This window comes from Neolamprologus brichardi, chromosome 3 (genome assembly GCF_056152115.1).
Source record: "Neolamprologus brichardi isolate AB-2024 chromosome 3, ASM5615211v1, whole genome shotgun sequence".
NCBI classification, from domain to species: domain Eukaryota; kingdom Metazoa; phylum Chordata; class Actinopteri; order Cichliformes; family Cichlidae; genus Neolamprologus; species Neolamprologus brichardi.
This window is the reverse complement of record NC_142106.1, coordinates 28827389-28844535: the sequence shown is the minus strand read 5'-3', so window position 1 is coordinate 28844535 and position 17147 is coordinate 28827389. Positions and strand designations below refer to the sequence as shown.

At 39.1% G+C, this 17147-nt stretch overlaps 1 protein-coding gene across 3 annotated transcripts; it reads left to right on the top strand.

The window, feature by feature from the left end:
* The first annotated feature begins 1200 nt into the window (after positions 1–1200).
* LOC102786141 (uncharacterized) lies at positions 1201–15659 on the top strand. Of its 3 annotated transcripts, XM_006808520.3 has the most exons (21): positions 1201–1343; positions 1857–1902; positions 2020–2079; positions 3631–3687; positions 3774–3839; positions 5490–5549; positions 5630–5686; positions 5979–6038; positions 6700–6762; positions 6872–6922; positions 7032–7109; positions 7449–7508; positions 7619–7669; positions 7823–7897; positions 8473–8550; positions 8843–8884; positions 10491–10568; positions 10669–10708; positions 10783–10828; positions 12855–13269; positions 14996–15659. In XM_006808520.3, the coding sequence occupies exons 2-21, from the start codon at positions 1858–1860 to the stop codon at positions 15473–15475; spliced, it is 1962 nt and encodes a 653-aa protein (XP_006808583.2). In that variant the 5' UTR covers positions 1201–1343; position 1857; the 3' UTR covers positions 15476–15659. The 3 variants fall into 3 exon arrangements, with proteins under 3 accessions (XP_006808583.2, XP_006808582.2, XP_035771601.2); XM_006808519.3 differs by having other exon boundaries at positions 1201–1902; XM_035915708.2 differs by lacking the exon at positions 6872–6922 and having other exon boundaries at positions 1201–1902.
* Positions 15660–17147: the final 1488 nt, after the last annotated feature.

The window sequence follows — 17147 nt, the reverse complement described above, 5'->3', positions numbered from 1 at the left end:
GCTCCTGTACTACACACCATCAAATCAAACTGAGCTCTGCCCAGTCTCACATACTGTGGCCTGTCTGACAGCTGTCCAGCAGTCCATGAGATAGTGGATGTGCTTGCTGGCATTTTGTGTACTGTCTCCCTCAGTAGAATGATTGTGTTAAATTCACTTTAGAAATCAAACAAGGTGATGTTGACTTCAGAAGTTCTCACTGTGTGGCCACTATTATCAGGCTAGGAGGACACTCTTAAACTGTGACGGTGTTGATCCATCAGGAACTGGGCAAAATATGTACAACATAAAATGTGTGTAACATCAGTATCTTCTCCTGCTTCAGAAACATTTTGTAAATGTTGCTCAAGATCATAGACAGCTGGGAGAGTGCTCAGAACCCTGGGGCTAATACCAACCATAACCTGTCCTTCCTTACCCTAGTGTAGTTTCTCCAACAGTCTGCAACATAACCAGGACCGAAGTCATAGTCAAGCAAAGGATGTTTGTCAGGTTTAAAGCAACAAAGTTTACTCGGGGATAAGAACAGGAGGAGCAGTAAAGAATCATAGGCATTAGTGATGTTTGGAGGCCAGAGTGTGCGGTGCAAGAGGCAGTAGAGAGCTGTAAACTGAACCCCATGAAAAAATTGTTCACCTCATTTGCTCTCTACAGGCTGCTGACTGGTTGCCTGTCATCAAAACAAGAATATTCCTTTTAACAGTGTCCTTAATACGTTCAAAAACTAGTTCATACATAGGTAAATTCATATGGCTCCTACTAGCATCATGAAGTTCTTGAAAGTGTACCTCATATACAAAGAATTTCAAAGGACCTTTACTTTGAAATGCAAAATCAGATTGATTTGATATTGACATGGTACCTGTGCGAGGGTGTGTACTGTTGATATAGGCTGCATTTAGTATGTGGAAACTGGAATTTTCCTTTTAACGGGATTCTAAAGTCATTGAAAGATAGCTCAAAAAGGTAAAAATCTGGGCTTTTACTTTGAAATCCAAAAGAAGAGTGCCTTGATACTGACAGGGTACGACTAGAGTACTAATCTATCTAACTATCGTTAGAGTGTGGAAAGGAGACTAATTAACTATTGTCATAATGGACAGATATGTTAGTTAATGTTGAACCTAAATTCACTTGAAGGGGCTTTTATTTTGAAATCAGGTCTCGACGTCTCTTACCATAATACTCAGTATACACACAAAACACAAAAAAGTGGGGACTCGCTCGTCTGTACTTCTCGAACTGGACGCTGGCTTGACAACAGTACCTCACTTTTCCCACTTTGTGTCGTGTGTTTGTGTGTGTGAGTGTTGGCTGCCTTGTTTTCCAGACTCGACACCGAGGTAGGATCCGTGCTCTTTTCGCCGTGCTGTTTGTGGCTCTGCTGCTGTCAAACATTCCTCCGGACAAAACGCCCACAGTGCACAGAGCTTTGAACGTGGCTTTGCTTTGTGCATCTCACGCGGGGCTGTGTTTAAACCCTGACACTTTCGGGCTGTGCCGCCTTTCTTGTTTATGTCGTCTAAAGCGACTCAATAAGCAAAAAGTTGTTTCGCAACTCTGCCTCAAGTTGGGCAGAGTTGCGCAAGTTGACGCAATAATAACAGTCAAGAGCACGACTGTAACTGTTATTATTAATGTCGTTTTAACTAACATTTTTAGAATTGGTGTTTGGCTTATAACGCAGGCATGGCGCTATAACTTGCTAAGTATGTTGTTGTTTAGCTTTGCCGTGAAAACAGTGAAAGTGCTTTAACGCACTAAAACAGCTCCTTAACAGAATACAATAGAGCAGAATTGTCCTTTATTGTCATTGTATGTGTACAACGAAATTATGAAAACTTAATGTGTTTCAGAATGAATATATTCAAACGAGACAAAGGCTCAGCGGCTGCTACTCAGGTAGTCCCACCTATATCCACTAGAGAAGTACAGGAAGTGTGATAACGTCCTGATTTATTTATTTTTTTAATACTACATGTCTCCCTGCCATTCAAACAAGCTTTCCTTTATCATCAGGAGCTCGGCAGTGCCGTCAGACACAGCCAGAACAAGCAGGATGATGGGGATGGCTCACAGGTGAATGTTCACACTGGGACATTAAAACACAGTTTTTCATATAGGAAGACACCACTGAGGACGCTATTAAACTTAAACCAAAGACAAAACTGAGAGTTTGTTTTTAGTTGGCACAATTCAATTTGAATTTTGCATTTATTTCCCTTTTTGTAATAAACGTGTTGCTTTGCATAGACACGAGAGGGTGGGTGTGATGGGGGCATGCAGAAAGTTAATCACTTCACATTGACCTATTAGGTAAAAATGCACCATGAAGATACTGTTGCCTTTCCTGACATAGTTGTGCAAGCAAATCTTCTTTTGAGACAGAAAAAAGGTATACCTGAATATGATCACAGGGAAAATTATTATGTTTGATAATAGTGAAAAACTCTTCTGTGGAAAAGCTGAGTACACACTTGGCAACTATTATGCAAATTGTACAGTATGCAAAGTGACTTCTGCATCAGTTGCTACAAACGTCTGTCACTCTTCCAAAATAATTTCAATTTAAATCAGTGTTTTTATTTAAATATCTATTTTTCAATTTGAGTTAATTGTCTTATGAATTTAGTTTCAACTACTTCCTACAGTGTGTTTGTTCATTTCAGTCGGATCCCGATGGTTTGCCTGTTTGTTTGTAGCAGTCCCATGTTGAGCTCATTTAATTTAGGTGAAAATCAGGTCAAGGTCACAACAAATTTGTAAATCAGTTGAAACTTAAGACTTAACTGACTCTTCATCAGTATACTAGGCTGTGGGAGACACGAGTACCTTGGTTAGCTAAGCATTAGATCTCTCCCTTAACGGTTAGCAGCCAATGTGAGCTGGAAAAAAAATTCGGAAAAAATGAGTAATATATCATATGAAAGGGCATAGAGAGAGCTGTACAAACACTTTTAAATTTTTTTTATACAACACCACACGACATCACAATGATCCCATAACAGGCTGACGTCACAATATTGTAATAAAAACATCATAAAACAAACTTTTACTACAGCCCTGGCCCTTTCCACGCTGAGTGTATCATAGTTTTTTTTGAAAATGTTACAACTATGACTTTTTTTTGTTCCTCTTAAGATTCTGTGTTAGTTTCATGTTTTAAAATTTCAGTGTTCTTTGTCAGGGACCGATTTAAGAAACTCAAAATGGCTATTGCAGAACAAACACTTGATTCACAAGCATTTACAGTTGTGTGCAGAAGCTTACATGACATGCCTCGTGGGCATGAATGTCACGGGACGTTTGGGCTTATAATGAGTTCTTTGAACTGTTCTTTTTCCAGGGTGGAATGATTGCGCATGACTTAAAAAACAAAAGCAAAACAAAAATAATTGGGTGGAACAGGTTTGAATTTATTTTGGAGTTTAATTAATCCACACAGGGTCAAATGCAAACATATATTTCAATCTTTTATTAAGTGATGATGACCCCTCCAGGATGTTTTTTTTTAATTTGACAAGGCCAAAGCCCATTCATTTCTTGTTGGTGAATAAGATCGACTTTAACTGGATGCAGAAAGAATTTTGCTTTTTTTCATAATAAATGTGTTGTTATCATAAACATCAGAGGACGGGGGTGATGGGTGTCATGCAGATGGTCAATCCCTTCAAATCCACTGCTCAGGTAAAAATGCATGGACAACCTGACACACAAGAGCTTCTTTGTTTGGTACCTCATTGAAAATGACAGAACGTTAACTCTCCATGCAGGCCTCCTTCACGGTTCATACAACTTCCTCCTCAGATTCACTGGAACAACCAGCAGACACAGCTCAGGTGAGGTGTAAAGTACTGCTAATATGTGATATTCTTCTGTGTAAAAAGTACACCATGGACAATAATTTTGCCAGTTGTACAGTTATGCAAAGTCACTTTTGAAAACAACTACCACTCCTCCAAAGTTATCCATCCATCCTCTTTTGCTTATCAAGGTTGCAGTGGGGCTGGAGCATGTCCTCACTACTATAGGGCACAAGTACTCCCTGGGCAGGTCTCCAGTCTGTCACAGGGCTGACACAGAGAGTCAGACAACCGCTCACAATTAACCTATCCCCACTAACTCCATGTCTTTAAACTGTGTGGGGCAGCCACCTGGAGAGAACCCACACAAACTCCACACAGAAAGGCCCGGTTTAGATGGTGGAGTCAAAATTTGGGACCTCGTTGCTGTGAGGCACCAGTGCTAATCACTGCACCACCTTGCTGCCTATCTTCCCAAAATATTTCACTTGAAACCTGCTTTCTATGCTAAGAATTAATTTTCTTATCAGTGTAGTTCCAAATATATAGATAGCGTGAGTAAACAAGACATTGTGATACCACAACAGTGTAAAATTAGTGAGTGCTGTATGGTTTTATCTTAAAACTGGATGCAGAAAGACGCAGCTTATTTGAGCAATTCAAAACTCTTGAATAAAGCCTTGTATTGGATGAAATCTACTGCGTTTTACTGCGCTGTATTCATCTGTTGATTTAAATTTAAATTATAGACATTTTATATAAAAGAGTCTATGGTACAACTTGTAGATGGAGAGATGGAAGGGATGCATAGCTGCTCTAAAAGTATGAACCCCCCCAACAATGACCATTGTCAATGAAAAGAGAAAGCTCTAGCTCCAGCACCCTAAAAGGTTGGTTCTGTTCATCTGGACGCAGCATTTTCAGTGGAAGAAATGTTTCATCACTCATCCAAGTGACTTCTTCAGTCTCAGCTGACTGCAGGCTTCTGCAACCTTATAAACAGTACATTGCACGAAAACTAGTTCCAGTAATTTATTTATAAAGTTATTCCCATGTTTAAACAAATAAAGAAGACTTATAAAACAAAAAAGATATGACCTCTAAATTGTACAGCTGCTGCTTGTAAATGGTGGATGCAGATGGAGTAAAGCCAGATTTACCAAACACAGAGTTAAAGAAAACAAACAGTTAGTCATCACTGGTCCCCCATGTGATCCTCAACTGCCAACATAGAAGGAAACAAAGAACCCAAAATGGAGCAAACAGCACCACCATCAGTCAAGGAAGGAAGGAAGGAAGGAAGGAAGGAAAAACTAAATATAATTTCCAACTCAAGGTCACAAAAATAGCTTCTTTTTATTCCTAGAAACTCACAGCTGCTTTAAGAAGCTAAGAGAAAGCTAAGAAAAAAAGTAAACACAAATAACGACAACATTTTAAAGTTCTGTCCTGATTATGAGAATATTCTTAATGTGGTGTCGCTAATTTCATTTAAGTAACGGGGTCTCAGCAGGGATTTCCTACAAGAAATGTGTGTTTTGAAGACTTAACCTCAGTACTGCTGTTTCTTGTTTTCTCTCAGCGAGGTCGAGTCAAGGTGATTAGTTGCCTTCAGTTAGCATATTAAATGTGCATTCCTCTAGTCATGGTTTGGTGCACAGTGGCTCAGTGTTTGCTCACTTTCAGAACCCTGGTATGCTGAAAGGGGTCATGCAGAAGGTCAACCCATTCAAGCCTACCTCACAGGTAATAGGATTGTTTCAATGTTACCAAGAAAATAGTGGCAGTAATAATAGGTTGTCCACTCAGCTGGGTTTCTCACACAGGTCTCTAAAGCACCATATTCAGAGTTGCCGGAGCGGGGAAAGGAAGACTCTACTCAGGTAGGAAAAAGTTGAGAATCTGCATGAATTTGATGTCAGAAATCTGATGGTAGAAAAAAAAATTACTTGATCATAGGTTCCTTCAAGTCGCACGCATTTCTTGAAACTGGATTTCCTAACATTTGAGATGACACTGCTGAAAAGCCCCTACAGATTTTCACAAGACAAAAAAGGTCAAAATGGGGACAAAATACCATATTACCTTTAACATCTGATCATCATGTCACACAAAAATTCACACGGATGTGGAAGGAAAAACCCCCAAAGTCTGATAGTTATGCTGTTGTTTCAGAACTCTGGAGTGTTGAAAGCAATGATGCAGAAAGTCAACCCCTTCAAGTCTTCTGCACAGGTACGCAACTCTACGTTTGATGTCTGTTCTCAGCATGCGGCCTCGGAGGTCAAATCATCTTTATATGAACTATGTTTGAAGACACCACAGTTTCAAAATTGAAAAGCTTTGTATCTTTGTCAGACGCCAATATCTAGTCTATGGACGACTGAATGAAATTTTCGAATTCTGCCTGTTGAATTCTTATTTTAATACAAAGTTTGGGAGTTGTGCCAATTGGCGTGTTCAGACTGATTACAAAGTTAGATACAAAGTCAATGCAAAGACACAGCAGGTGTACGCAAGTAGAAGCAAATACTATGATGGATCGTCCTAAAGCCACTGGCAATGGGAAAACAAGGTCAAGCCTATTGTCACTATTTGCATTCATCTGGAGCTCCTGTGGCGACACGCAAAGCAAAAAACATTAACCTGAAAATGTTTTCATAATAACTTTGTAAGGAAGTGGTTGTTTTGTTCATTGGAACAAACATTTGTGGGCTGGCAACATTTCACTTCCAGTTTGGTCCGACTCCAATCTAACAGTTAAAGTACAAACTGAATCTGTAACATCTACATTTTAGTTGCTCACTTTGAGACCTTTTTCTGCAAAAAACAAAAACAAATAAAGATAAAAACAGATTTTGAGCTTGACACTTCCTCTCATCTCCTTTGACTTTAGAGTGATCCTCCAAAAGATTCTGCAAATCATCAAGAGACTGGGAAAGAACTTCAAGGCAAACAAGTACTGCACCAAGTTCTGCATAATCTACTACCCTCTGTGTTAATTTGTGGCTTGTTCTTGCAGTGCTGAGCCTCCTTATTTATTGACTTATTTTTAAATAATAATTTAGAATCCAGGAATGATTCAGAAAGTCAACCCATTCAGATCCTCGCAGCCAAAGGTTTCATTTTTAATAATGATTACTGATAATTTAATTGTTGAACGCGAACAGAAAACTGTGCTCGGTTTATCCTTTTGGAAAGTCCTCTTCTTGCATCTTATGTTTTCAGGATGTTGAGCCTCAACACAATGACCTCACATCCAGCGCTGGAAGCCTGACAGGCAAAAGCAACTTGCCAGAGAAGCAGGTCGATCTCTGTCTGTGTCATACCATTACATACACGTTTATTTTTCCTACCCACATTTAGTATTTTAACAGTTTAAGAAAGTCAGCTGTGTAATTTGGAGTAGAGAAAATATTCCAGTACGCTCTCAGTGTTGTTCTTTCCACGACCACAAGATGTTGCCAAAGCAAAAACAATAGAGTCTCCACAGAGCAAATACTTCCTGACCATTTTTTTTTCTTTTCTATTTTAATTTTGAATCCACTTCATGAACAGTGCTTACATTGATTGTTTACAGCTTTTAAAAGACACATAGATTTAAAGAAGTAATGTCTGTTGCTCTTTTCTACTTTTTGTTTTTAGAACCCTGGAATGTTCAAAGAGACGATGCAGAAAGTAAATCCCTTTAAGTCGCACACACAGGTATGATGTCGATGATCAATTCAGATCTGTCAGTTTTAGAGTTTCCCACTGACCTAGCTGGAGTATCTACTTAATGTGAGTATGTTTGCCACTGTTTGTTTGCAATTTAGATTCAGGATCAATGTCAGAGAGATTTGACGGTTACCTCTGTCAAGACACTGGTAAGGCCTAAGATGGAAATAAAAAGATGCACATGTCTGGTATTTCTTATGGTTAAGGACTTTTAACATAACACATTTGACAGATTTTATCATAACAGAAGTGTACTTGGTTCTGTCTGTGATTTCCTGCGTTTTTCTCTCAACAATTATCAGGAAAACCAAGCAGATATTCACAGTGACAACTCCACCAGCTCTGAAAGCCTGGATGACAGCACAATAGAGAGACATGTAAGGCAATAACCACATCTCCTTGTCTTTAAAATGAACCCAGCCCTCAAAGCTCATAGTTATTTCTTATTCACCTGTTACGCACAGAAATGTATGACTTCATTTAGTACATCACTTTTACAAGGAAGCAGCCTTTTGTTAACCTAATTGCATTTCATGTAATGGTTGTTTTATCTTACCGTCTTCTCGCACTTGGTGATTTCCAGAACCTATTGTTCAATGAAAAATACTAGCATGTTGTCAGTCTGCAAAAATGCAAAGCATGTGACCAGGTTGAAGCAGTGCTTACTTAAATGATCAGCATTTTCGTCATGATGTTTGTTGATGTCTTAACTGCAGCCATAACAAGGAAAATGGCACTCATATTTCCCGGACTGGTGAAGTTTGATAACAACAGTGTACGGGAATGTGTTCAGAGACTATGCTAATAAAGCCAAATGCACTGGAGAAAAAGTGAAGAAAACCAGACAAACAAACAAGAAACTTTGTACCTACTGAAAATCTTTGTCAGGTGCATAAGTGTAACATTTACACAGTATTAAGCTCTAAGCACTCAGTTCACTCCCTTTCCAAAGTCTGTTTGGTATATAGATGCTGACACCAGCTGTGATGTAAAAACCCAGCCAACACAGGCCCAAAGGAGAAGAACCAGGGTATGTTATGCAGAGTATTGGGTCCTTATGAATTCAGAATAAACTAATTTAATATTCACCTTTGTTTTACATGTTGCCTGGTTCTTTTCATGTTGATAATGATGGTTTGATGTCACTGTTTTCATGTGGGTGGCTGAAAAAAATCAAGAAAAACATATTTGTAATGACTTTTTTTCCTCTTTCCTGAAGACTTTTAAACTATTTTCCAGATTTCACAGGAATACTGAAACACCACCGGCAATTTCTTCTCAAACATATCGAGTTCTTATTTGCTTTGTTTTTGACTCCACAGGACTCTGCAAATGCATTTTCTGACACTCAAGCCCCGCCCCAGGTTAGTAATGAAGTAAATGTATATAGCACCTTTCTAACTTACATGCTATCTTTACATTAAGCAATAAAGATAAATGTAATCAAATGCCTAAGGAGCTTGAAAGAAAAGCATCTGGACTTCTTAGGTGTCTTGAAGATGTTTCACCTCTCATCCGAGAAGCTTCTTCAGTTCTAATAGGTCAAATGGCCCAGGATGTGAGTGGGCGTTAAGGCGGGGATTTAGCTCTTAGAACTCGTGAAGCTTCTCCAATGAGAGGTGAAATGTCTTCAAGAAAATTATAGAAGTCCAGACGCTTTTCTTCCCAAGCTCCCTAGACTACGATGACCTGGATGGCTGAGAACCTTGACACACAACTTAATCAAATGTTTATCAGTGGTTTTATTTTCAAAATACAATTGGGGGGTGAGCATGCTAATAGGTTTGCACAGTGCTATTATGTCACTGTGTAAATAAAACTACACACGGACATTTCAGTGAGAATTCGGTCTTTATTTACTCATGTAATGTGTAAGTAAATATGACAGCCACATATACATAAGAAGATAAAGCCTGCTCTACATTTGACCCATTGAGTAACGACAAACAATGCGAGGATTCTACAGTCCAATTGTAGCTGTGAGAAAAAGGGTGGTTTAAACTGCTATGTTTAAATACTAAACATATAAAGATGTTGAGGTAGGAATATTATACTAGGATGACGTGGCATTTCACAAGTTACCAGAAAACAGTTGGTGATTTAAAAGAGAGATGTTATTTGCTTTTCCATGTTTGGTTAGCTTGTGACTTTGAAGTTGTCATTCCAGTTTTTGGTCCCCATGCTTGACATATTTTACTCTAAACACCTGGTAAACAACGCTGCAGTAACCTTTCAATTTGGGACTATTTCTTTTCACCAAAACTAGATCATCTATCATCTCATGAAGATAAATGAACTAAAAATGCATTATTAGTCTAATGCATGGGTTCTTTGGCTCACTTGATCTTGTCCTCTCTTTATCGAGTCCTCTTGAGTACAACATGATTTCATTTTTGCAGTTCACGGGTTTCTGCCTTTCATTTAACAAAACATTAAGAATTAATCTATTGCTGTCAACGTCATTAAATTTCTATAAACACAACATCAAAAACTCTTTTTTTCTTGTTCGCTAACAGAAATTTCTAAGAAGTAATTATAGTGTTTATATAGTTTATAGATTTACATTTTTGCTGTTCCGGATATGATTACGTGACAGTTTAAATGAAAAAAAAGAAAGGTGAAACTAGGTGGTTAGTCAGGTCTGTCGAGGTTGGCATAAAGTTTTGGAGAGTAATAAAATTGAAGCATGTAAATACAGTTATAGTAAAGCTAAGGCGGCAGTGTACAGATGTTTTAAAGAGAAAGAAAAACTTACACAGTAACATTTTTTTGTTTGTTAATGCCTAGTTGTAGGCAGTTTTGTGAAGCTGTTATTTACAGCTTACATTAATATTTCACAACAGGAAGCGTCACTGTGTTAAACCTCAGATGATTTATAAGCTTTGCTGAAATCGCAACACAAACGCAGACGAGATTTTAGGCTCATTTAGAAATTCTGCCTAGTGTTCCATGTGTCACCTCTTGTTCCAGGAGGTAGTTGAAGTTCAGACATTGCAATTGGCTGAAGTACCAGTGCGCAGTGAAGGAACGGACCTGGACCCTCTAGACGTATGTTTATCTTATTTTTTCTGGTGTATGTTCTGTGTATTTTAAATTTCTTTCTCCATACAGTCACAAAGCAGTAAGTTAAAAGACTGTTTATTTCCAGGATGACGAAGGCCTTTTGTCATGGTGGAGAACAGTCGAAGGTATCACTGATTTACTGTTAACCTTATTTATTGTTGTTGAAAGTTGCACCTCATAACGTCTTTCTGTGCCTTAGGTTGGGATGAGTGGAATGAGGCAAACCAGAATGATGAAACTGAAGAGTAAGTAGAACATTTACTGAAATCAGTTTATTACACTCACTGACCACTTCACCTCTTAAACTGCACATTAGTGCAAATAGTTGGCCAATCATATGGCGGCAACTGAGGCATTTAGACATGATCAAGACAATCAGCTGATGTTCAAGCCAAGCAAATGTGATTTCACTGAAATTGATACTGATTTTAAACAAGGCCTGGTTGTTGGTCCGAGTGTTTCAGAAACTGCTAATCTGCTGAGATCTTCCCACACAACCATCTACAGTTTACAGAGAATGATCCAAGAAAGAGAAAATCTCCAGCCAGCAGCATTTCTTTGGGCAAGAATCCCTTTTTGAGGACCGGGTAGAATGGTCAGACTACAGTAACTCAATTAATTCTTTGAACCTTGAAACAGATCGGATACGGTTCATATGGATGCTCCAAAATTGGACAGTAGAAGACTGAAAAATTGTTACTTGGTATGGATGAGTTAGGATAACATACCATGTCACAAAGCTAAATCATCTCAAACTGGTTTATTGATCATGACAATGAGTTCACTCTACTTAGATGCCCTCCACAGTCAGGAGATCTCAGTTCAATAGAGCACCATTTTGGATGTCGTAAAACAGGAGATTCTTATCAAGCAGCCAAGAAATCTGCAGCAACTGTGTGATGCTGTCATGTCAATATGGACCATAATCCCTGAGGGATGTTTCTAGCACCTTGTTGCATCCATGTTACGGAGAATTAAAATAGTAGCTGGTGAGTGTATAGCACACTTAACACAACTAACTTTAACCAAAGTGTTTCCCACCAACAACTGACTCACCCATAGCCACAGAAACAACTTCTCTATTAAAGACTATTGCGTTATTTAGGATTTAGCAGATTCACAAATACAGGACTACAAAACCTTCAGGGAAGTCTGAAGCAGAAACAAACAACAGGCAGAACTATTCACCAACACAAACTCTGAAGAACCTGCCTGAAAGTTACAAACCGTAAAAAAACAAGGGTTTACTTCCCTAGACCAACAAAACAGGCAAAATAGTTATAAAATGAACAAACGCCAGCTCACACCTGAAAAAACTGCAACTTACAAAAAATTACTGCTGTAGCTGGTTGGATGAAAGGGAAATCAAATTATTCTCTGCAGATTGTTGACATCTTCACTCCTTACAGAGGGTGTGGTCCTCAGGCTGCAGCCAGTCACCTGTAAGCTGTAGCATTGCTAAACCAACTGCAGGTTCCTGACTCAGGATGTGTAATCCTGGTTTCTGGAATACTGGAACAACAACATTGATGTCTCCCTATCTTCATTCTCAGCATTCTCCTGCCCACACATCTTGTATTTTCTTGGTAGCCAGAACAAGACGGTCTCTTGTTTTGCATGTCTATCAGGTTTTTGTGAGACACCCTTAGCTTTAAGCCCATAATGGAGAGACCTGAGGCACTGATGGGTGGATCAGATTACTGTACTAACACACGGGATATATGGCCGTCCACCGCCCTTCTTGTGAACACACGAATAACTGGTCATTGTGCTTTCCTTTCTTTCTCTTAAAGACAGTTTCCATTCCTTTATCCCATTATATAGTCCACCAGCCATAAAGAGTCATCCAGGAAGTAGTTAGGGAGTGCTGAAACACACCCTCTCCATGTTAACCAGCAGCAAAGTAGCTGGTTAACATGGAGAGGGTGTGGTCTCAAGTTCTCAAATATCACATTTCTTTGATGCTCTTTGAGCCACATCTGAGATGCTGATCCCATTTAAAATCACACATTTGCGTTAAGAAAATAAGTCTTAAGCTCTGTTGCAGTACACTGCCTAAAACCTCAGACTATTTTGCCATGACAGTGAAGTATTTACCATTCCGTCATTTCTTGCTGCACGGTAGACATGTTCTTTATTGTTCACAGAATATCTTTTCCCATAGGAAGCTTTGCAATGTTGAGCTACAGTTTTAATATAAAAACATGTCTCTTGGTTGAAGTTCACTCATTGCTTTCCCCGTGAAACCCTTCCCCTGTGCCTTTTTCTCAGAGTGGTGGAGCAAGCAGCTGATCGCGTCTTCATGGCCGCTCGACTTTTTGTTCGTTTTTTTAACCAACGTGGCGCCTCACTGCAGCAGCGCATCCTTGAGCTCCTTGCCTTGGCTGATGCAGCAGACAATTTTCACAAAAAAACGGTCACGGCCAGTGTCGGCGGTGGATTGGCCAGTGTCGCCGGGTCTATCACCACCATCACCGGCCTCATTCTGGCTCCCTTCACAGCTGGAACATCGCTGATTGTCACAGCTGTAGGCATTGGCATAGCTACAGCTGGTGGCGTGACATCTGCTTCGGCCAATATCACTGACACTGTCCATTCAAAGACGGACCGCAAGAAGGTGGAGAAGATGATTCAAGATTACCAGGGGGAGATCAAGGACATCAAAGAGTGCCTGGACTTTTTACAGGTAAGAACGCACCAAGAAGGGAACACACACGATGGCTGGCTTACAAGTAAGGCTGGGTATCGTCACGTATTTCTACAACTGATTCAATTCTGATCACAAGGTCCCGATTTGATCCCCGATTTTAATTTTGACTCAGACAGTCAGAAATATTATAATTCTGATCATTTATCTTGGATATGTCCTGTCCAAAGAACCCTCTAAACATTTTAAATTGAAAATATGTAATTCTAAATTATTTGCCTATTTCTCTGCTATTAAAAACTCAGTGTAAACTATCTCAGTATAAAAAGAAAGCCGACACTTGTGAGACTTCATCAGAGGTGCAAACATCACAGCAGACGCCTTTGTGTCAAAGTGACTGAAATAAAAATATTCAGCAGTAGATGAAAAACTAAAGAAAACCATGAATGAACCTATGAACATTATGTGATACTGCTGATACTGTATAAACAAGACGAAACAGTAGGCAGCCAAACGATTTTTGATTGGAAACTGGTCTTACAGCATACTAAAAAAGAGCTGTGCAGGAAGTGCAATTTTATCATGGTGGAAGCAAGAACACAAAAGTAAGAGGAAATTCATGACATTGTTTTTCAAAGGCGAAACGTAATTTTGCTTTTTTGTTGTTGGATCAGTGACTTTAGGTTGGAGAGTAATAAAACCTGCAGTTTTAGAATCTCTGAGATGTCGACTTTCAGCACCCAACAGCGTGTGAATTGAGAAATCTATTTTTTAAACCCACCCTACTTGCAAACTGAATTCACTGATTGGGTTTGTTAGTCCTTTATGTAAAACCTGTAAGATGTTGGTGAAGAGCTGGCAACATATAATTTATTTCTTAGCTCAAGAATTTGTCATGGGGCATAGGAGTGCATTGAATACTTTCAACATACCACGTTTGAAAGGCATCCATTTACTCAACATATAAAGAAAAATCTGTTAATCTGAATGTTTGGCTCGAGGTCGTTGAAGCATCATTTAGCACTGTGGTTAAACCACATCAACTACAGTGTTTACAGAAGCATTGACAGTTCAGCTGCCTTGTTCCTGTTGATGCATGGTTTGAATTGAACTTTCACGATAACCATTTACCGGAGTGAATTCTCGAGAAAGAAACAAGAAACACATAAACAATCATTCTGTCAATGAGATGCTGTCATGCAGCATTATTTTGTCAGTTGTCTGTCAGTTGACTGTCAGATACGACTGTTGTTTTTTTTAACCAACTGACTGCAATAATAATGCAAGGAAATATAGTAAGTATACATAAAGAGCCAAGTAAGCTTTAACTTTAGATGAGTCTAAGTTTTATGTTGGCCCTTAAAGGTAAAATACATTCCAATTTGAGAAAACAGCAAATGGAAAAATGCAGCAAAACATACAAAACAATACTGATGTTGGAAAAAAAAAACACAGTAGAAGTTCAATAAAACACAATGAAACTGAAAAAAAAAATGCTGACAAAACAATGAGGAAGTGTTTTTAGGGAGACAAGAATGTGACAGAAGAGTTGTGGAAGGCCTTTAGAAAAAACATACCTACAGTACTATATTAATCATGTGACATAACCTTGCATTTTTTTCTCTCATCTCATCTTTTTATCTCAGTACAATCAGTTTCAAGGGCAAAAAAAGTCTCTCAGCTAATCTACATTTAGAAATAAATTCTAGTGTTGGTATGGCCACAGCTGCTAATGTAAAATTTTCATCTCACGTATACCTGACAGGAAGGGATGGAGACACTCCAGCAGTGGGACTTTGAGAAGTATGCAGAGAGCATCGCAAAAAACCACTTAAACCAGGACGTCAAGCATGTAATCAAGGAGGGTGGTCGAGCTGGCAAAGCTCTGGTGGTCAACACAGACAGTCTGATCAATACTGTTCAAGTCCTGAATGTTGCTGGTGGTGCTGCCAAAGCTGCCCAGGTGATGAGTGTCACTACCGGAGTAATGTCAGGCCTCTTCCTGGCTCTTGATGTGTTTTTCCTGGCAAAGGACTCTATGGAACTGAAAAAGGGGGCAAAAACAGAGTTTGCTGTCAAGATCCGAGAAGTTTGCAAGGACCTACAGAATGGCCTGCTGGAGCTGAACAGAATCAAGGAACAGCTTCAGAAAACTATGGATGGGATAGAAGTGGAGGTAGAGGAGGTGGAGAATGAAGAGCAGTTGAAATCTGATCTGAAGAAACTCACTGACCTTGAAGACTGAAGGGCAGTGTTTAGAAAACAAAACAAGGTCCTCATTGTCTTGTGTTGATACCAAAAACATTTATTGCTGGTTTGCTGCAATTTTGAGTTGATCTGACTTACACAATACTTTTATTAGTGGACAAGGTGAGATGACCTTTTACTCAAACGGGTGGGGTCAAAGGCCAGAAATAAAAGAATGTTAAAGGTCGAGTCTGCCTATCTCATTCCTAAAGCTATAATCATAAATTCCTAGTCTATCTCAGTTCTTCATCTGTCCAGGAGTTAGGGTGCTCCTGGCCATCAATCTTATGCTGACATGTGGCACATGCATGCTGAAGAAACACAGTTTAAATGACAGCCTTTGAGTCCCGACAGTGAGGGTTTCATATTACTTGGATTTACTTTGGGGATCTTTGCAGGGTGCTGTTCCATATTCAGATGGGTTTGGAGGGTTCAACTTTTATCTTACATGATAAAATGATGATAATAACTTTATTTGTATAGCACTTTTTAAAGTGCTTCACAGTTTAAATAAAATACACACATAAGTCGATAAGTACACATGTGAAAACAGAAACACATAAACAGACACATAAGGAACCACATGGTCATACATTCATTCTAACACACACATATACACACAAGTATTTTCACTATGGCTATATGGATATATGAAAGATTAAGGGAAACGTAACCTATGAAAATGAGTTTTCAGTAGTTGTCTAAAGCAAATAACAGAATCAGCTGACCTGGAAATACATGATCACTTCTGGCTTTAAACATCAGAGTAAGGGACAGTCAGGGGAACCTGGCTGGATGACTGTAGAGGTCAGCTGTAGTAATAAGGTTTTAGAAGCTCAGATACATAAGCAAAGGACTGGAATAGGTGCAGGAATAGGTGTCATATGTGACCACCGGCTAGTTTTTTTTTTTAGCAGCCTTGCTACTGCAATCTGCACAAAACAGGAGTGAGCTATGGAGGTCTCTGAGATTTCTGAGGTGAAATTTTTAAAAAGGTTGTTAGCCCGCCAGTTAGTGGAGGTGGACAGTTTGAGTTTCATATTACTCGCATAATCCACCCTGTGCCCCTTTCCTTACCTAAAAATATAGCACCAACATAACACTTTGATTAGCCTTCCAGCCACTGACATTTTGTGACATCTATACCAAATACAGCCTGTTTGGTTATTTTAATTAGCCTTATTTGATTGCCAACAGGCAACAAAATGGAAAATCCAAGACTGGTAAAGTAGCAAAGCAGAAATATTGACCGTGCAATGAACAATAGGCAGTAATTGTAACAGCTTCCATTGTATAGTACTGTGCAAAATTCTTGAGCATGTGTGTGTCGAAGTAGAGGCTAATGGTATTTAATTTGAGCTGATGTAATGAGGTGTAGAAGCATAAGCCACATCCCACAGAAAAGTTGAAATTTTCTAAAAATAACCTTGCTGTCAGAGTGTGTGCTCTTTTCGGAAAGTCCAACTAATCCTGGGGATAAAGCTGGTGACGCAGACTGGTCATCAATCTTACGCACACAGAGCATGACAGAAGAGCATAAAGAAGCCTGGTAATTATAACGTTATTGGTCAACGTCAGTTGCCATGACTAATGTCGTACGGTGTGTATTTTAAGGGCGTATGCCGCTTTCCGAGTATCATGTGCACTATGTAAATTTGCACTCTCGTACT

Coding starts and splice junctions, on each gene's coding strand:
- LOC102786141 (XM_006808519.3), top strand. CDS start 1,846: ATGTGTTTCAGAATGAATATATTCAAACGAGACAAAGGCTCAGCGGCT. Junction 5,687..5,978: donor GAAAGGAAGACTCTACTCAG/GTAGGAAAAAGT, acceptor CTGTTGTTTCAG/AACTCTGGAGTGTTGAAAGC. Junction 7,509..7,618: donor CCTTTAAGTCGCACACACAG/GTATGATGTCGA, acceptor TTTGCAATTTAG/ATTCAGGATCAATGTCAGAG.